At 30.1% G+C, this 21552-nt stretch overlaps 2 protein-coding genes across 3 annotated transcripts in view; both read right to left on the reverse strand.

Annotated features, from left to right (window-relative positions):
• Positions 1 to 21552, reverse strand: part of LOC107453578 (endoribonuclease LACTB2) — a 30151-nt gene that overhangs the window by 8484 nt on the left and 115 nt on the right. Inside the window, exons 2-4 of the mRNA XM_087153876.1 lie at positions 11805 to 12023; positions 8513 to 8673; positions 3461 to 3575 (exon numbers count right to left, since the gene is read on the reverse strand). Of these exons, the coding sequence (XP_087010002.1) occupies positions 3461 to 3575; positions 8513 to 8673; positions 11805 to 11926 (398 nt within the window). The 5' untranslated portion in view covers positions 11927 to 12023. The remainder of the gene's footprint in view (positions 1 to 3460; positions 3576 to 8512; positions 8674 to 11804; positions 12024 to 21552) is intronic.
• On the reverse strand, positions 16985 to 21167 carry LOC147802076 (uncharacterized). Of its 2 annotated transcripts, none has more exons than XM_087153877.1 (3): positions 20920 to 21167; positions 20139 to 20344; positions 16985 to 17949 (listed from the first exon to the last, which is right to left on the reverse strand). In XM_087153877.1, the coding sequence occupies exons 1-2, from the start codon at positions 21065 to 21067 to the stop codon at positions 20139 to 20141; spliced, it is 354 nt and encodes a 117-aa protein (XP_087010003.1). In that variant the 5' UTR covers positions 21068 to 21167; the 3' UTR covers positions 16985 to 17949. The 2 variants fall into 2 exon arrangements, with proteins under 2 accessions (XP_087010003.1, XP_087010004.1); XM_087153878.1 differs by lacking the exon at positions 16985 to 17949 and adding an exon at positions 18648 to 18765.

The raw sequence follows: 21552 nt of genomic DNA on the forward strand, positions 1-21552 counted from the left end.
AGAAACATTCTATAATTTCTCGCATAATCTTTATTGTAAAACAATAAGCGTGCTTTAAGATTATGAGCAATTCTTAATTTGTAATAAAACAGAGAAAGTTTGAAAGAAAATATCAACAGTATTGGTGTTTGAAAAAATAAATATATGAATAAAAAAAATAAGTGCTACTTGCAGTAAGATATTATGTGAAATATGTAATGGGTCCTAGAATTTTTCTAAATATTTTGTATATTTTATTTGCTATACGACCAGCTTCGGGTACATATTAATATACATTAATGAGGAATACTACTCATTATTGTTTTCCACAAATTTTCAAAATCTAACTTCCAATGTTTTATTAATGACATGGAATAGTAATTAAATTATTACAGTCAGAGCTCAGGTACTAAAATATTGCCTTTGCATCTGAATTTTTTTCTTTTTTGTATATTTTTTACAGATGCTAAGCTGAAGAGTTGTTTAACAAATGGTAAATTATCATTAGATCGGTTATTCTTTTAATTACAAGTGCAAACACTTAAGATTATAATATGAGTGTAACAACAATTAATGTGGAAATTAATAGTTCAATTGCTATTTATAAGTGCAAAGGCTTTAAATTATAAGTGCAAAGGCTTAAGATTATATTATGAGTATAAAAATAATGATATGGAAATTAATAGTTCAATTGGTATTTAAACTTAATATCTGTATTTGAATTATTGAGATCATATATTTACTACTGCTGGTTAAAGACTTAATTTCTGTGGCCACTCTCTGTACTAACAGATTAATATTTTTTATTTTTTCATAGCCATTGTTAAACAGCCCATCCAATTTTCGGGGTTACAACTACTAATGTTCAACTACGTATCCTTGTAATTTAGAACCCAATTCAGAAGATCAGGGAACTCCTGGATCAAGCATTGGGAGAAATTTGCCTTCGTGGAGGACTTTTTAATGGAACTAACCCACATTTGCATTACATGGAGAGGAAAACCTCCCACAGTCAGCCAGATGGCAAGGGGACTCTGACCCAAAATAAAACATAATAGGGACCTATATATTACGTAATAATGACCTCTTAAATTTTAAATTAATAAGTAATTTCTTATGAGTAATGCTTTTTAAAATAAATGGAGACTTAACTTTTAATTTAGAGTGGTCATATTCTTTTAAGTTACCCTTTAAATGTAAAGGGCTAAACTTTTCAGTCATAATTAAATAAGTTCAATTTTTAACAGCATTATAATTTAGATTTCAATTGAACTTAAATAAACTTCATTTCAAAATTACTTACATTTTATTTATCGTCTTGAGCATCTTTGATATAGAATTATATATTACTCAGAGAGCATGCACACAAAATATTTCAAATAGAAATTATTTAATGCACTGTGGTAAATTATGACTTTTCCTTTTAGGTACACGTGCATTAGTGCTAGATTATGATTATTTTAAAATGGACCAATAGAAGAAAGATTTCTATTATAATATTTAATGGCATTGTTTAGAATAATTGAAGGAACTGTTTTTTTTTTTTTTTTTGGTATGAGATTATTTTTAATAAAAAATGTAGTATAAATAATAATTCCTACCATTCCGCTAAAATAATTTATTCTGCTACCATTCTGCTAAAATAATTTATTCTGATATCACTGAGGATATTTCACGTCAGCACTGTGGTTGGTGCAAGTTGGATTCCTATTGACCAGCCATCTCTGGGATTTGAACCTGGTTTAACTTATTGGAAGGTGAACCCTCTATCCCCTGAGCCATTGCGGCTCTAACCAATTAATAATATTTTATATATATATTTTTAAGCCACTGGTCAATACTCTGCAACAGCGACATATCACCCAGTGATGGATCCTCCCTCTGTTTCATTTATCTTTTGCAGTGGAACTCTTAAGTTATTAAAACATGAAGCACACAAGAAGTTCCATCTTTATGTAAAATAGGTGAATTCTATGAACAGATTGGCTGAAGTGGCTGTGAAATTGCTTTTATATTAGTTAAAGAGACAAAAACCAGGTGGAACTATCAAGTAGACATCGCGCAATTGGGAAAAACCATTATTTAAAATTAAAAAAAATCAGATTTAATTCAAATCAGATTTTTTATTCACCTTCTTATATTTTTGATCCAAGTCATCTCAGAAAATGTATTAATGATAATTAATATAATTTCAAAACAATAAAATAGCTAAATTATTTTACCTCATTTAAAATTGCTATTTAATTTTTACGAGTACATAAAATCGTGGTTATTTTTTATTCAAGCAGAACATTTCAAAGACAGGAAAGCAATTTATCAGTTAAATCTCCAGTGAAGAGTAAATTAGTTTAAATAAGAATATATTTATGAAGAAAAAAATTATTATAAGTTTCAGTGGACAGAACAAGTTTCTTTTCATTATTGATTTACACTACTTATGCATTTAATAACTTCTAAAAACACTTGTATTTAAATAAACATAAAACTAACTCAGTATTTTTAATAAATGTTTATTACTAGTTAATTATTTTATATATAGCCAATGGAAAATCATCAAAATTTAAAAATTTCACACCACTTTTAGCCTCTTTATTTTATTTATTAGTCTATTTTGAAATATATAATAATTTGCATACACATATCCCTTTCGCTACTCCTTTTGATAAAGCATTCATTATCAGTTCAATTAGATTTGAAGAAAAAAAACAATAAATAATTATAACAAAATCTCTCGTGGGATAGAGCGTTCGCCTTCCAATGAGGTGGGTCAGGTTCGAATCCCAGCGATAGCTGTCTGATAAGAACTCCACATCTGGCTTGCACTTACCACAATGTTGACGTAAAATATCCACATTGGTAGTGGGTTAGAGTCCCGTTGCCGTTAGGCTAACCGTAGGATGTTTTTGTGGCCTTCCTCTCAATGTAACGCAAATACGGGTTAGTTTCATCAAAAAACTCTTCAACGAAGACAAAATTTCTCCTGATATTTGATCCAGGAGATCCCTTGCCTTCTAGATTGGGTACAAACTTACAAGGTTATGTAGTTCAATATTAGTAGTCGTGAACCCAAAAATTGGATCGGCTGTTCAACTACGGTAATAACAGTATTATCGACGTGAATGATGAATTTTAGTAATTTGTTCGAAACCCAGAGATGGTTGCTTGATACGAATTTCGCACTCGGCTTGCACCGACCAGGGCTGACATAAAATATCCTCAGTGGTAGACGGATTGCAGGTTAAAGTCCTCTTAGAGGTAAGGCTAACCATGAGAGGTTTTCGTGGTTTCTCTTTCTATGTCACGCAAATACAGGTTAATTCCCTCAAAAAGTCTTCCACGAAGGCAAATTTCTCAAAATACTTGATTCAGGAGATCCCTTGTCTTCAGGATTGGGTTCAAAATGACAAGTCTATGGAGTTGAACATTAGTAGTCGTAAACCCACAAATTGGGTTGGCTGTTTAACGACAGAACAAAATTTACCGAAGTGTTGCTCCTTCAGTCGATATGATGTCCCCTTCGTTCAAGTAAGTATAATCAATATTGAGGACAGGTTCTTGTTTGCCATCTGACCTTGGAAACTTTGAAACCTTACAACCTAAGGAATTTATACACCATATTAAAATATGTTACTTTTCCACTAGCCATGTGCAAGTAAATTCAAATATTTTTTTGGAAAGATGTCTTTTCAAAATTTATTTTTAAAAGTAAATAAATAAAAATTGAACTTGCTGCACATCACTAAGGTATAATATACAAAAATGTTAAAACAATAACAGTAGAATCCCGATTATCCGAGTTTCTGCTAAAACCGAGCTATTGAGTATTTCGAGGAATTTTTCGTTCCAGTTTATTTATTTATTTTTAAACTAGCGCCAATTAAAAAAAATCACAATTTTATTTTCCAAACACTCAGTAAAACGAAATCCTACAACTTGATCCCATGAAATGATCGTTACTAACAAAAATGAATCTAGCTAAGATGATGAAAATCAACATATATATAATCATACAGAGTGCTATTGAATATCAGTGTTGGCAAAAAACCATGGTTTAAACCATGCCAACCATGTTGAATATATGAAACAACAAGAGGTGACACCAGCCTTCCAGTTATCCCTATAAAAATGGTAAAACAATGCTGCAGAAAAGCGCCACAGTAATGTAAAATAAAAAAGGATTGAGGACATTTATTAATTAAAAACTCTTTAATTCCAAAAAAGTATGCTTTTAATTATAATATGAATTGTATGTGGTGAACTCACTTTATCTACGTGAAACAGTGATTTCATAAGCAAACCGAATGAAAAGGAAACACTTAAAACTAAAGTCATTCGGTTTGCTTATGAAATCGCTGTTTGACCTGGTTAAAGTGAGTTTTTATTTTCTGATGATTTTGTTTGAGTTTCTTTTCTAAATTGGTTCTTTGTATTTCATGTTTTTTCCCGGACTTCTATACTAAACCTTCGGGGTACTGACGGAGTTACTTTAGGCATTTGCTTCTCCCTCAATAGAAAAGGTTTTGTTTTATGGCTCCGGGGCCGGTACCCCCTGAAGACGTTGGCTTCGGGGGTCATATTTTTATTTTATTTGTTTCCTTTATTGCTACATTTATCCTTTTTTGAAATTTCTGCTGCTTTTAAGCGAGTTTTTTTAAAAAGAAGTTTTATCTAATTAGAATTTAAAAAATTTTTTGTTTTCTTTTAGGATTACATAATCAGCAGTGAGACTTCAATTGTTAGGAAAAACGGAAAAAAGGCAAAATATGATAAAATAAGATTTTTTACATTATTTGAAATCCAATAGCAAATGGGGAAAATAAGGTTGAAATTTGAACGGGTAAAAATAGTTTTACATTGGTTTATTGCTTCAGAGAATATCACAATATTAAAAGGTGGATAACATTGATTGATATGCAAGTTTGTTGGGACCACGACACATTATTGTAATAGAGGGAGTTATCGTAGTAGCGAGAGTTCACTTTATACATATTTTTTTGTTTCTTTGGTAGTTTAAAACATAATCTATTCATGGCTCTCCAAAAGTATTGCAGCTTTTAACCAAAGGTTTAACCCTTTGTGGTCGTATTAAGTGTCATACACGGGGGTCATAATGGCAGAGTGGGCTTTTTGCCGTACCAGTGGCAGAAACTGGTTATAACAGGCAAAAGCATGCAAAAACTGGCAGAAAATTAAAAAAACGCCTATATTAGTTCTAGTAATTGAATTGCTTAATGACATTTTGTTTAAGTAAACTGAAAAATGTAACTCCATGCAACTGTAACAAATTTTTTAATTCATTGTTTGGATTAATCTAACAAAGGAAGAGAATCTTATGGCTGTTTATGAAAAAGAAGTGACATACAGATTTAAACAAGCAGTTACTGATTATCATTTGCTAGTTTATATGCTGCATCCAAAGTATTTGGGATTGAAATTATCATGTGCTCAAGAAGAAAGTGCTAGAATTTTACTCGCCAATATTAACTCAGATTTTGTACTTTATGTCACAGCTTTGCAAAACAAATCGGCCCCATTTCCTGAAACTTATTTTTCCAGTCAAATTTTGACAACTACCAAAGCTGCTACAGGGTGGTCCAGTTTTAAAAAATATGCAATAGATGAAAGTTTCACAAATCTTGCTTGTTCCTTCATGCCTGCTAGTTCTGCTGGACTTGAGAGAATCTTCTTAAATTTCTTGTTCGTGCATAGCATATTAAGAAATTGTTTAGGTTTAGAAACTGCATCAAAATTTGTCTTTTGTTATAGATTGCTGCTGAGTGCAAACAATGTAATATTTGATTTTGAATGGTGATAATTTTGTAAATAAATTGTACTTTGTTTAACATTTAAGCTTGCTAACCTTGCATGCTGGTGGGAATTAATTTCCGATGAACCAATAGTAATACATAGTATGCAAGATTATGAAGGAAAAATAAAATGTATTGATTCTTTTTTAAATTTCAGATTATGTAACACAATAATATGTCTTAACTTTAGATAAAAATTATATTTTATATTTCTCCATTGTGTGTTATCCTTCAAAGCAGTCTTCAACAGGAAGCCCTGGTTTTCAAGAACATGTCTCGCAAAAATAATTAGTATGGCGTTTTTTTAATTTTTCTGTTTGAACAATACAGAACAATCTTTACATCTTCACAGTGCCGCAATATATGTAGTTCGCCATTAAGCTGTGGTGGCTGAGAGCAGACATATGACTGGAATGGCAAAAAAGCTTTGGTGACAGAGAGTAGACATGCAATCGCAAAGCGTTAAAGAAATATAATTACAATTGAAGCATTATTTCCTGCCTCAATAGAATTTTGATAAATTTAATTCTTTGGTGTAATTAATTATGCTCATGGAAAAGCATAAACGGTGATCCAATTACTTTTTATTTATACTTAAAAACAGCAAATAAAACAAATCTTCTTGTAAAAATCAGAATTCATGCAAAGGAATGAACTCTGATTTTGACATGAAAAACAAACATTTAATTTATGTTTTTTTTTTTCAAGTTTAATAATGAGAGTAGATTTAATAATGCTTATATATTTATTATACTTCCCACACATATCAACAATACTTATTGGAAGGCAAACGTTCTATCCTCTAAGACATCAGGGCTCTGTTTAAATTATTTATCACGTCAGACGATAATCTTTGTGGCATGGTACTGAAATAGAGCTGTATTCATTGTATTGGTCACAAAACTATCACAAAGCATGCCATAAATTCTCATTTTACTCAGAAAAATGCTGCCATTTTACAAAAACATAAAATAAAGAATAAAATAATAAATGAGAAATATATAATGAACAAGATTAAAGAGTTTTAAAAGGAAATCTTAGCTAATCGTTGCGCATGAAAACAGCCAGACGGAAATCATTTCATTATTACCGGGGCATTCATTATTATTATCAGGATGCTGATGGTAAGTCTTTTGTTTTCTGCATTAGGAACTTTTTTTAAACATTTTTTTAGGTTAGGGTTTTTCAACTTACATGTGGCTTAGGGCTGCAATTAAAAACACCAGTTAAACGGTGGGCCACAACTTTATCAAAAATATTACTGTCAGATTTTTATCAAAGTTCCTTCAATATTAAAATACAAAATAACAAGCATTACAAATAATGCTTTTACGTATCATTTTGAATCTTCCCTCAATCACAAACTTAATGAAAAGATTTGTTTTTTCTTTTAAATTTCATTCTGTGATAAATTAAAAAAAAAATTATTTATTAGGAATTATAGCAACAAAACAAAACAAAAAAAATTCTCGAGCATATGAAATTAGATCTTTTTTCCATTTCCGCTCGTGCGACATTCAATTCAAGGAATTTAAATAAGACATGATATTCGTTCCCTCTTTTATATGTTTTAAAATTTACAATTGTAAATAATTCTGTAGAAAAGGAGTAGTTTTAAAAAGTAAAATGGGAGAATTTCTTCAAGAAAATTTTTGATAAGCACATGCTAAATTACGTCCACAAAATACAAAAAAATGGGAGAATTTCTTCAAGAAAATTTTTGATAAGCACATGCTAAATTACGTCCACAAAATACAAAAAAGCGACGTAAAAAAGAGCAAAATGTAAGATTATTTTTGTATTTGAATAAATATTTTTTTGAATGCAAAATCTGAGAAACAAATTTTGTTGCACCGTTGGTATGTTAAATTTCACAGCAACGAAAAAAATAGGTTTTTTTAAACGAAAGAAAAGTATTTTAAACCCATATGGATTTTTTATGTAAATTGTTCGCAAAAATACAAAATGCATGTTAAATTTCACAGCAAAAAAGAAAATAGGTTTTTTTAAACGAAAGAAAAGTATTTTAAACTCATATGGATTTTTTTATGAAAATTGTTCGCAAAAATACGACAACTAATATATTTTAGTTTGTGGGCCACAAAAAAAAAAAAAGGTTTCATCGCAGTGGCACTAAAGGACAACTCTTTGTGGGACCGTTACTGATGAGCAGGGAACTTATTGAATTCATAGAGTTTTTCTCTCAATGCTTGTTACGTCTTTCCTTTCTTTTCTTTATCTTCTTATGTGCCCTCTTTTGTGGTGTAGAGGTCTATCTGCAACTCTGGCTTTTGGAAATGAAAAAAAAGCCCTGCTTATTGTGCAAATTTTTTTGCCTATGGTAAGAACTCCCCTGCCACAAAGTCTGAGCCTGTCTGCTGCTATGGAAACAAGAATAGTGCATTTCAAGGAGGGTAGCTTCACTTCACTCAAGGGCTAACAACGCAGAAAAACATTCCCTTTCTCTCCCTGACCCGATTTAAAACCTGCCCTAAACAGTGACCCCACACCCCTACTTTGAATAGTTATACCTCGTTACCATAGCCACTGCAGCGGGACCAAATGAATGGCTTTGGGAGTTTTTACTTTAGACAAATTGTATTAGTCATGATTGCTTACTTATCAAAAATAAATAAATCAGAAACACTTAAAAAGAAATTGAAGAGAAGAAAATGCAATGGAAGAAAAAGCAAATTAAAGAAGAAAGATATTGCAAATTAATTTACCTGGTATTTTTTCCAATATATCTGGTACGCCACCAATGTGATCCAAATGCCAGTGGCTCACTACAATATTACTCAGTGAACAATTTTGGTTTAATAGAACATTTTTGAGTAAATCAATATATTCAGGAACACTAGGATTTCCACTATCTAGCAATATTCGCCTGAAAAATAAAATATCTAAACATCAAATTACACAGACACACATTTTAAAAAACAATCCTGCAAATTAAGCATCAAAATTTATGCTCAGGACTGTCTTAACACAGGATGCATAGCCAAATCTTTCAACAAAAAATAAGAACCTATTAGTACTTAAAAGGATTTAGTGCTTAATTTTAAGTACTTTTTAAGCACTCAAGAAATATTTAAGTACTATATACATTAACAAAGTGCAAAAATAATTTTCTAAGACTTTACATGATCATGATAAAATAACTAGTTTCTGACAAAGAACTCTTTTCTTGATTATATTAGTGATTATATATTGATTGATAGCCACCATAAAGAGATTGAGAGGTTTTGATTCCAAAGGGTAGAAAATGAAGCCTGAATTTGATAATATCTTGCAGAATGCAGCAGAGTTGCAAACCAGAGTGCAAGAATCTCACAGAATTCAGCTCAGTAGACGCACATGCGGACACACAAGTATTTCATCAAATATGTAAAATGATTAGCGCTTACATACGCTACTGACCAACGGTACACCGTAATGCATTATACTCGAATGAATCGTGAAAACGTTGGATAGAACAATGTGAAAAGCACGCTTATGCATAATTCTTGGCAAAAATCAACATGGTTAAGAAGAAATCTAATTTTTAAAAAAGGAAAATTGAACACTTTGTAAAAACACCCAATGAAGAAAGCACCATTAAGGGCTTTTAAATAAAGAACAAAAATAAGCTCCCTTGAGCACTTTTTAAAAATGCTACGATGGTAAAAGCAAGCAGGGCACGAAAATGTTTTCTGCTCCTACAACATGTCATACTGTTTAAAATCGAACACTTCATATACATAAAATAAAGCATTTTTAAGGTATGCAATCATTTTAACAAATATATTTTTATTATCCAAAAAATTCAATGCACATAAAATAAAGCATTTTTAAAATATGCATAATTTTTGTTAAAAAAAATGAGATGCTAACCATTTGCAATCCTTAAATAACAAAATATCCTTAAATAATAAATTTAGGTCAAGCATATTTAGTGACAGTAGTTGAGTACTTAAAAACTACATTCTCACGCAGAAATAATAGATTTTGGTTCACTTTTTAAGTTCTGATAAAGTATTCAAATTATTTGTGTTTGCATGATAATCAATCACTATTTATAGAAAAAAAAAATTACTCTTTTTGCATTTTTAAAAAAATATATGATGCAATGTTTTTGCTCTTAATTTTTTTAAAATACAATTTATGAAAAGTAAGATTGTCCTCCCCAGTTGTACTCCTGTATCAGAGCTCAGTCTAGGCAAAAAAAAGGGCAGGGTGCAAAAGTTTAAAAAAAGGGCATTATTATTCTAAAAAGGCAATAATTTCTTTCCAGGGGCTTTACACGTTTTATTAAAAAACATTGTCTATTAGTAAAAGAAAATTTTTTTTACTTTACTAAAAGTAGCAAAGCAATCATATTAATTACTAATTTTCATTAATAAATTAACATATGTATCAAGCTAATTAGCTTGGTAATTTATTTAAAATGCATGTATATATTAATAAAATAATAAATGTATGTTTTTAAGTGTCTATAGATAGTTATGATTTAATAATTAATATGATTAATAATAATTATGATTTAATGATAGTGAAAGTAACTGCAAACTTTCAAAGACAAGTGCAACAAGGGGGTTTGTTGGCTATTTTTCCTTTCTCATATAAATCTTTGTATTGACAGCAATGACAAACTAAATAAAAAGAGTTAAAAATAAAAGTTTGAGAAATCCACTGTAGAGTTTGGGGAAAAAATAAAGAGTTGAGGAAAGAAAGAGCAAAAAGGGTATGGAGTCTTAATACATCAGGACACTAATTTACTTCAGGGACAACAAGGTGGATTCTTTTGACTAAAAGGGCAGTAGGGTGCTGCGCCCTGTTTACCCTGCCTAGAATGAGCTCTGCCTGTATATAGAAAATACTGTGGAACCAATATAGTTCATGATGACCATCTTTCTTGTTTATGTTATGTCCACTTAGGATAATTATTTCTGGGAATCTCAAAAGATTAAACAAGTGAAATGAACTACTAGCAATTTAAACTGAAAAGTTGGCAAGTAAGAAATGTGGCTTAAAATAATGTAGAAAAGATATTGAGTATAAAACATGAGACATTTAAAACAAAGCTAAGAAGAAAAAATGTGACCCTAGTTTCCAATGCGATTTTTAATGAACTGGTTCAAACATTTCGTTAGGTTAGAAAAACAGAGAAGAATTGTTAAATTATTGTTTTTATGTAGTTCTATTAGTTTTTTTTGTGAAGGTTGCTTTATTAATGTTATAAGAAAGATCTTGATTTCATTTCTAAATATTTGCAGCCTTTGTTTTTTTCTCCTCACATCTCCAATTTAATTAAATCTTACCTATACCTTACCTTTACCTATACCTATATTAATCAAATCTTACCTAAATCTTATCTTTACCCTGTGGCAGAATTTTTTCGGGCTATCTGTGACAAAACTCTCTAGTACTAATATCTTTTTGCAAGATACTTTCAATAATAACAAACATCTATGTTACTCATTTAAAATAACAAAAATACTGGGTTTACAAAATAAAATTATAGGATAATTATTTTTAATAAAACATGCAATACTTTTTTATTCTAATATTTTAGGTGATATTCTTGCATTTTGTTGGGATAAAAATACACTAATTCACTTCTTCATCGTATTTTGTAATTAAACATCCCAATGAATTAAATATCATAAAATCCATAGTAATAATTGCAGAAAAAAAAACGGTTAAGGGGTTTCTAAAAAGGGATTACTTAAATGCGTGTTTCGTTTCGAGATTAATATCGGATTTAAAAACTACGAAGAAAATCAATAGTATCTAATAATAGCCAAAAAATAGATAGAATAATTGCCTTAATAAGTAAATACTCAAATGCACGATTCGAATTTTTCATACTGTTTGAAATATATTGGAATATTTAAAGCAAACCAAAATTTTTTAATTTCCTAAAGAAATATCTTTCTGCAAGAACTCTGTGACAATGTCGCCGCAATTCTGCCCTTGTTTTTCACAGATAAATCTCGATATTAAACAGAATATCTGGTACACATATTTAATACACACTTTGCACCAATGCCAATTACATAAGTATTAGTTCCTTGTAAAGTCATGGGACTCGGGTTGCATCCTAAAATTCTTATAACGCGATTAGATAAAGTTGTTACTTTTGGAATTATTGTGGACATATTTTATTTAGAATTGCTTGCAGACAGTGGCTTTATCAGGGTCTAAATAGTCCTTGTTTTCAAAGTTTCGGTTGTATTTATTTTTAAAAGGCAGTGTCTATTACACCGACTATCGGTAAGATAGCCTCAGAGCTATCGCGCCGACGTTGACAACAGCGCCACTTTACAGAAACTAATTCATCGGTACAATAGCTATAAGTTATGCTTTTCTACCTGTGTATGTGAAATTGGTAATGGGTTGTCATTGTTTGATGGGTTGTCATTGTTTCACCAACAACAAAAAATTTAAAAATAAAAGAACATTATTTCTTTTTTCCTTAAAGCGTATAAAATTTTTCATAGAATTTTTAAAAACTAAATTATTTATTAACATTATATTGGATTTATTTAAATATATTAATTGTTTCTTTCGACTAATTTATATTTTAATTAATAATTTAAATAAAGTTTTTACTAAAGTACAAATAAAGGTGTCTTTTCCTACTTTTTTTTCTGGTGAAGTATATCTATTTTTTATTTATCATTTATTTCAAAGGGTACCAAAATTTTCGAAATTATTATTTTTCTTTTAATTTATAAATTTTTTGAGACAGTTTTAGGGGCGATAGCTATTACGGTTATTTAAATAAATTATATTAAACTTAATTGTCTGGTTGAAAAATATTTTTTGATAATAATATTTCATAATTATAGTTTAAATTCAACTGTTTTTATAATAATAATAATACACTACATAAAGTGACAGAGGAATTAATGGTATACCATTAAAATATATGAAAATATGTTTTGCGATACAGCTTTTTATAATACATCTAGCATTTGAACATAATATATTAATATTAATAGTTATTTATTTTTGTAGAGAATTGTTGGGACTGCGAGAGAAAACATTTTGCCTTATAAATTATTAATGTTATTAACTTCATATTGATCAAATATATTTTATGTAATTTATTTTCGGTGGTTGACTTATAAATTAAATGAAGATTAAATAGCTTTTTTCAATAAATTATGTATCCAATAACGAGGATTTAATGGCAAAAAAATTTAATTTTTGTCTTATTTAACTATCAAAAGTAATTAATTTTGCTTAGTCATTTAATTCCAAAATTCTTAGTGAATGACGGATTCCAATGACAAAATCCAACCCATCGTCCAAGAAAACCTCTCACTTGGTTTTATAATGCAAAAATGCAGAGTGGGAGCTCCATCCAAAGACAGATACTTTGAAACCGTGTTTTAGGAATCTATATCTACACTCAACATTTTGTCTTCAGATTAATGTTTTTAAATTTAAAATGATGGGGAAATCATTGGCAATATTTAAAGTGTGCATTCACATTTATAATGCTTGGGCCCAACATTCTTACTTACTTGCGTTAAAAATAGCTATTTTAGGCTCGATATATCTGTAATGAGTAGAGCAGCGAACACTTCACGTTAATGAAATATTACCTTTACAATTGTCAAAAAATACACTTTAGGCAGCTCCAGAATAACTTGAAGTGTTAAAATGAAGCACCTAAGGTTGTTGAACAAATAGTTCCATAGCTAGGTGTAAAGAATTATATTTCAGGTTGATAAGTAATAACCTAAGGTTGAAAAAGAAACACCTTAAAGTAGTAAATATCTACCTCTCCTCAAATGTAAGATGAAACACCTCAGGTTGTTACATATACCTCTGGAGGTATATTTGAGGTAAATTTTGAGATATTCATTTGAACCCTCTTCAACCTAATGACATATTTAAATATTAATTTCATTTTTACCTTTGAAAAATACCTCAATTTATCCTTAAGGGCACTCTAAATAACTTTTGATCTAATGATCAGAGACCTTCACGCTTAGGGCTCAATCTTAATGGTTCAAGAGATGGGTGACCACAAATATGCTAATTAATAAGAGTCGACGATATTTTAAGTTACGAAGAAGTCAGACAAAAAAAAAAAGTACTTTCTCTGAATAAACGTATACCATTTTTGGAAGGCTACAGACAGATTTACGAACCCCCTAAATATAGGTGGAAGCGGCAACAATTTATAGCCAGGAGAAGTTAATGTAATAAATCTTACTATTTTGTGTATTTCGCTACATCTCGAGAACTTTTAAAGCAAATTAGATAATTCTATGCAAAAAATTAATTTTTAGTGAACTTTCATTATTTTATTCAATAATGGTTGAAAAACTTTTTAAAAGTAGGTATACAATTCTTTGCACCCATTTTAAAAATTATAATTTTACAAGACAAAATTTGAGCGAAATCGATCGAATAGTTCCTGAGAGATCGAACTTTAAATATCTAGCCCTTTTGAAATTCAATTTCTAAGAGACTATTCGACTGATTTCGCTCAAATTTTGTATTTTGCCATGTAAAATTATATTATTTAAAAACTGATGCAAAAAAACTTGATAACTTTTCAAAAGTTTTTTTTACCAAAATTGAATAAAATAATAAAAAATAATGAAAGTTTACTAAAAATTATTTTTGGATAAATGAATTTTATAAGTGTGTGAAAATTTTCTTCGATTCGCTTAAAAAATTTTGATGTAACACAATGCGTAAAGTAAAATTAACATTAAGAGGTCCAACCTTTGGAGCACTTTCTTGACCGCCATATTTCATGGACTGCTGCTACCCGTATATTTTGGGGTCTAGAAATCCAAATCCGTCAAAAATGGTATGCTTATTGGAAGAAAGTGCGATTTCTATTTAATTTTGGAACTTAAAATATCGTCTGTACTAAAATTAGCACATTTGAGGTCACCATGGTGACCTCAAATGTGCTAATTTTAGTACAGACTTGCAAGTCCTAGACATCTTATCATCAAATCAAAAGTTATTCAGGGTGGTCCAGTTCGTTGTTTTTTTCCTTTTGTTGCGCATTGTACATTCCAGGCTGAAAAACGATTGGAATGTATGTTACGATACATTTCAGGACAAACATCCCTTTCTGCCATTAAAGGATAGTCAATTCGTTTTTACTATGGCAAAATATTTTCAGTTTAAAATAGCTTTGCTTCTAATCTTGATGGTTGAAGGCATATCAGTTTCAGGGACAGGGGCAATGTTTTAAAAGCGTACTTGTTTGTACAGTTAGATCGGATCATGATCAATTTCCAAGAATTTCTCTTTTGTGTTAAACTAAAACTACATATGTAACTAATGGATGAAGGGTCATATTACTTCCTAATTCAGTCAGGATGCAAAAAAAAAAAAAAAAAGCGTTAAGTTTTTTTTCTTCCATAATTTTAGTCTATTTCAGGTTTTTCCTTTTTTTTCAATATTTCTTAGTTTACTTAGAATATATTTAAGATTTTATACATACCTATGATGACCAGAAGTAATTAAAATTTACAAATACAGTAAATCCTGTTTCTGTGCGGTCCTTATTTATGCGATTTTGGTTTTGTGCGATTTATTTTTATGCGGTATATGAATCTTAGCGGCGTTAGCGCCAGTTTAATTTTTCCTATCAATGTACATATACATGTTGTGGACGAACTCTGATTACGTGGTCTCTCCTTGACAACGATATATCTGGACTTCGCGATGCTCTGTTCATTTATTTTAAACAATCTCTTGATAAGGCAGAGTCAGTTACGTACATACGAGGGTCACTCTGAAATTTTTGAGATACAATTTGGTGTTTAAAGTTACACTTCATGAGGTTTACAAGCAATTGACCAGTCGACCGTCGTCATAAAACTGATCACCGATTTTATGGTACTAAGAAACAAATCAATTGAAATCCTATCTTCAAGCTATTGTTAACCATTTCAGAAGATGCGCGTTTTGCTTACGACGAGTAGCAGCAAACTATTTAACGCATAATTTGAAAACTTCTCCATGTACATGGACAATGAAGAATTAATTATTTTTAAAATTTCTTTAGGTCTAATTTAATTGAAAGCATTCTCTCATAAATCATTGATGTATTTTTTTTAAGTCCAACTTTTTTTATGCGGTCCCTAGGCACCGCATATTTTTTTTTAGGTACTATATCGTACAAAGTTGTTTGTTATACGTAATAACTTATAATTTTTCTTGTATGATTTCTTTTATGCGGTCCCTATCCAACGCACAAAAAAAGGTTTTACTGTATGTTTTTCTTGAGTTTATGATTATAATAACCATTTACTAATAAAAAATAAATATTTATCAGGAATATAAGCTTATAAAGTATCTGGCTCTCCCTTACAAACAAATAAAATAAACTGTGTTTTTAAGTTTCGCCTTTGAAAATTTGATTTCCAGAAACTTCTGTGATCAATGATTCTTTGAAACGTCTGAACCTTCGATCTTAGGATCACTGTTAGCGAAAAATTCGAGATTTTTCCAGAGCGTAATCAGCCCTGCCTATTGACAAAACAAGTTACGATTACTTTTGGACCACTGAAAGCTAAATTTGTCACTTTACCACTTAAGAGAATTATTGTAAATAAACTTAGAATTTTTTCTGCCTTACGGGTAGAAGTCTCAAATTTCAACTGAATTGCTATAGATCTGTGTCTGATGCGCAAAAAACTAAACATCTTCAAAGTTACAAAATAATCCTTTAAGTATTTCTTGAGAAATTTAAAGCACTTGTTTTTTGAACCTGGGACATAGTATAAAATGTCCTTTCACTAACCTGGAGTAGACACAAAAATAAGTTAAAAAATAAAATTGTGTGAAGATAAACTGCTGGAATCTTAAGTAACTCAGATTTATTTGTATTGTCATTTAAGATTTAAAATTAATTAAATACGATTTAATTTTTTCAGTGCCTGTATCAAAGTAATACCATGTTTGGTACTATATATGTTTGATATTATACATATGTTGTGGAGGTTAAAACTTTTTAAGTTCCACTTATTTAAATTAAGAATCAAATATAAAAGATAATTTTCAAAGTAAAATCTTCATAAAACAGAGGAAGTTGATAAATAGGAATTTTATAATCAATATTTAAAGATTAAGTGTAGGAAAGAAAGGAGTAGATTTTTTAAAAATTTATTCTTGGAACATTTCTATAAATACAAAACCTTGTATATTATCAAAATTTCATCAAACACAAATGCAGGAAGAAACTAAACTTTTATTGGACAAAAATGTAGCAGATTTAAAAAACTAAATATAAATTTATACAATTAGGATTAGAAGCAAGCAATCACAAAGTTGAAAGAAACATATACTACATAAATTACAGTTAAAAGGAACATACTGAATGCAAATTTATTGAAAGTAAAGTACTATTCTCTCAAAATAGGTAACACCTATACCTAGAAACTTAATTATTTAACAACTTGGTGGGAAAATTTATGTCATTGAAGTCCATCAGAAATTAATAATGAAAGGTAAATGATGAGTTTTTATGTGGACATTTACTTGAAATTTGACAATGGTTAAACAAATATTTTTTTTTAAAGAAAAAGCAATAAAAATTACTAATTAAGAAATAAAGTTTGTTTCAGAATTAAAAAAAATATAAAGTTGGCTTACACATGACAAATATTTATTCAAAATTGGCTTACACATGACAAATATCTATTCAAAATATATCTCACAGGAAGAAAATCAAAATAAGCTAAAAAAAAAGTCTAAAAAGTTTAGATTTTGAACAATACTTTTGCTCTGGAGGCTGCAGAGGGCCGACACAGGAATAGTGATACCACTGCGAATAAGAGTCGCACAAAATAGTATCACCATACCGCAATCTTGTTTGCATGAATAACATTCCCATGTCATCATTCTCGATTTTGTAAAATCACATTTTTAACCAATAGCCACCCATCAGAAGTAAAGAATAGCTTCACTTCATTAATTTCGACACATGATTCCATACAAGAAGAAACCTTCTCTATACCACATTCTATAGCAGCTTCTTCTTCAAAATGCCTTTATTTATGGTCTTCGATAATGTCTCTTCATCTACAAAGCAGTTCATAAGCATATTTTTTTCCCTCCAAAACTGCTTTTCTTGTAAAAGGAGTGGGCCTATTACCTTTCTTCCTCTTCAAACCAACAACTTTTGTCGTTAAACCTAAAAATATACAATATTTTAAGAAAAAAAAAAGCTAGATAAAAGAAATCATTGCAGAAGATAAAAATTGCTAAAATAAAAATAAAGTAGTTTTAAGGACGATGGGAACCCGTCATAAATAATAGAATTAATTTTTGGGCCATTTAATGAGTGATTTTTTTTTAATTTTAGAAAGAATTGCTAAATTGTGTATTGTAATCTCATTTGCTAAATTGTGCAGTTAGAAAAGCTAAGGAAGGGAAAATAATAAATCTGACCAAATTGAAATTGTTTTAATGCAAGATTAATATACTTGTTCCTTTCACATTATTGTTGCATTTATATTTTATAATGTTAGAGTTAAAAATTGTGTCTTTAACAATAAAAAAGATTCAAATACAGCGGTACCTTGAGATACGAATGCCCTTACATACGAGTTATTTGAGATACGAGGAATGGCCTTGCAAGCCCTTCTCGGCCTCGACAATGCTCCCGTTCACCCACCGAGCCTCGAAGTCTATAGCCGAAAATTGTGCTGTCGGCTAAGTCCGTAGCTTTGAAGGATTCGAACTCGAAGTGCCAGCGGAGGAGGAGATTGTGCCTCTGAGAAAATCCATGGACCTGGGGATGGGTGAGCATTCGGGCGTACTGCAAGAAATTGGATTCGAGGAAGAACCAGAGGTGGGGGAGGTTATCTCTACAAATGAGATAAAAGAATTCTTGGGAATGTGGAAGAGAATTTCACAGTTCGTGGAAAAGAAACACCCTGAAAAAGTTGAAACTGGTAGTACATCGGAGCTATTTAATGAGACTTGCCTAACTCATTTCTCCAGCATTCTGAAAAGGAAGAAACAAACCTCCTTGGACAGTTTTTAAATCTGGCTAAAAAAGCAAAGACCAGTGAAGAGAAAAGCAGTGACTAAAATTAAGCATATAGTAGCATTTAAGTTGTGTGTAAGTTGCATTTAAGTAACCAAAATACAAATATGCATGCACACTTTATAAAAGCAGTTTTTTCTGCTTTACATTCTCTTTTATTATGTTTTTATATAGTATTTGTCATTTATAAATACATTTTTCTTATTCAAAAACACACAACAAAAACAATTGAGGGTAGCATTTTTGGGGACGGAACGGATTAATGGCATTTCAATGGGCAAAATTGCTTTGAGATACGAGCAAGGTTAGGGAATGAATTAAACTTGTATCCCGAGGTATCACTGTATATGTATTAGTGAGTTGGTGATGATGCGGTATTTAAACTCCTTTTAATTTTGTTATATGCATTTTATATTAACTTTTTGGATTTATTTCTATTTTTAAGCTTTTACAATACTATTTAAATAAAAATATTTACACAGTAAAACTTATAAAAAAAAGATCATTATCATAAAAAATACTATGTCATAATTTAAAGTGAATAAAGATATTTAAAGAAAGATGATTCCTCATCTTTCCTCAATCGGAAACAAATTGTTAACTAATATAATACTATTATAAGGATCATGCATTAAATTATTAAAAAAATTATATTGTTATAACAGTTTGCATAACTAAAGTTAATGTACTTGCTTTACTTACAAGTATTTCATTGAATTTATTTTTAGAACACAAACATTAAATTTGCCTCAAAACTTATTTTACTTGACCAAAAACAAATTCAGAATTTGAATTTTCTATGTGTCTTTGCTTCTAACCATATTTTATGGATACATAAAATTTAAAGCAAGGACTGCATATGAAAATTTACTATGCTCTTATATATAACTAAAATACATTTGACATTATGGCAAGGTAAAAAAACAGGGGATATTTCGTATTATGATCTGGCGAAGCAACTACAATTGCCAAGGTGCCAAACAGATTTTAAAATTGCAAATTTTTTAAAAAAATATATGTAGATAATTGCCTAGGGGTAACTACAAGTTATACCCTACGAGTCAGTCCCTTTCTATGACATTTCTTTTAGTTTCTCGCGGGTCACTGCCCGGAAGTTTCCTGGACTTTGCGATTACTCTGCCGCAGATCACGATACAGAAATCTCCATTAACAACAGTTTGAGCAACAACAATAAGTTCAAATAGATATTATAATATTCACACGTAAGTCAGTGTAAATCACTCTGAGTAACAAAATAATTTCTTAACTATACAAACAATATTATGATAGAAAATGGAGATAATTAGAGTAAATGTAGGAAAAATTTTTACCTATATGAAATGGAACAGAAATATAGATACTTGGAGATTCACATATTTTTGAACTTTCTCTTGGTGCTCAACAGGTATCAGGCTTTCTTTAGGCGAAGAACGGAACAAAGATTCGGAGAGGACATGGTCATGATCCTCATTCATTGATTTTATCTGCAAAAATTGTTTATCTGGAGACAGCAGCTGGACAATTTTGAGTAAAGGTTCTGGAAAATAAAATTTTTTTTAAACAAACTACGTATAAAAAATGTATAAACTAAACTCTATAAGGGCTTGCAGACACAATATAAAATAATAGATAGCAGGTCAGAGAACATATAAAACAAGAGTGTTAAATTGTTCTTTACAAGGTGTATAGTGACTATTGACATGGTGACATCAGGAACGATGTTGCTAATCAATTGGGTATAATATGAAAAAAACACAACTACTTCGATTTAGTAGGAACAACATATGACGCAATACTAAACGAATGGAATTTAGTTGCTGTTTATTTAGTTATTGTTATTAGTAGTTGTTGTTATTTGTTTTAGTTGTTGTTGTTTATATAGTTTCAATAACTTTTCTTTATAATGCAATAAAATCTGGCGAGCAGCTATTTAAACGATCGAACACTTCGTTTGTTTATTTGTGGCTTGAAGTAAGGCTCGCAGGAAATGCCATTCATGGGTTAAATTTAGTAGGAACAACACAACCTGTGACGTAGGCTATATTATACCCAATTAACACATTTTAAATAACACATTTTAAAAATTAATTAAACAATACAAAATTTACTTACTTGGATTGGCGACTGTTATCTGTACATTTTTTTTAATGAATTCTTCCACCATGTGTATTATCAAATTTTTTAAATTTCTTTGAAGCATTTTGTAAAGTTTTCTCTTCTCTCTTCCAGAAGATCGTCCTTTTCTCTTTTTCAAATTCATGAATGGCTATTTGTTATTCTTCATATGAAGAAAATCAAGATGCTACAAAAATTGGGTATAATATAGCTACGTCACAGGTTGTGTTGTTCCTACTAAATTTAACCCATGAACGGCATTTTCTGCGAGCCTAGCTTCAAGCCACAAATAAACAAACGAAGTGTTCGATCGTTTAAATAGCTGCTCGCCAGATTTTATTGCATTATAAAGAAAAGTTATTGAAACTAAATACAACTAAATAAACAACAACAACTAAAACAAATAACAACAACTACTAATAACAATAACTAAATAAACAACAACTAAATTCCATTCGTTTAGCATTGCGTCATATGTTGTTCCTACTAAATCGAAGTAGTTGTGTTTTTTTCATATTATACCCAATTGTAGCTGCCTTGACTACGATAAACAGAGCTAAATTATTTTTGAAAAAAAAATCGGAGAGTCACGTGGACAGATACGCTCTATGATTGGTTAAAAATTTGATC

The sequence above is a fragment of the Parasteatoda tepidariorum genome, chromosome 10 (genome assembly GCF_982258835.1).
Source record: "Parasteatoda tepidariorum strain Cologne lab strain chromosome 10, Ptep-v5.0, whole genome shotgun sequence".
Taxonomy (NCBI): domain Eukaryota; kingdom Metazoa; phylum Arthropoda; class Arachnida; order Araneae; family Theridiidae; genus Parasteatoda; species Parasteatoda tepidariorum.

Excerpts from the sequence above, each read along its gene's own strand:
- LOC147802076 (XM_087153877.1), bottom strand. The coding sequence starts at position 21,067 with ATGAATTTGAAAAAGAGAAAAGGACGATCTTCTGGAAGAGAGAAGAGA. Across the intron at positions 20,345-20,919 it reads GATAACAGTCGCCAATCCAA|AACCTTTACTCAAAATTGTC; the intron begins GTAAGTAAATTT and ends TTTATTTTCCAG.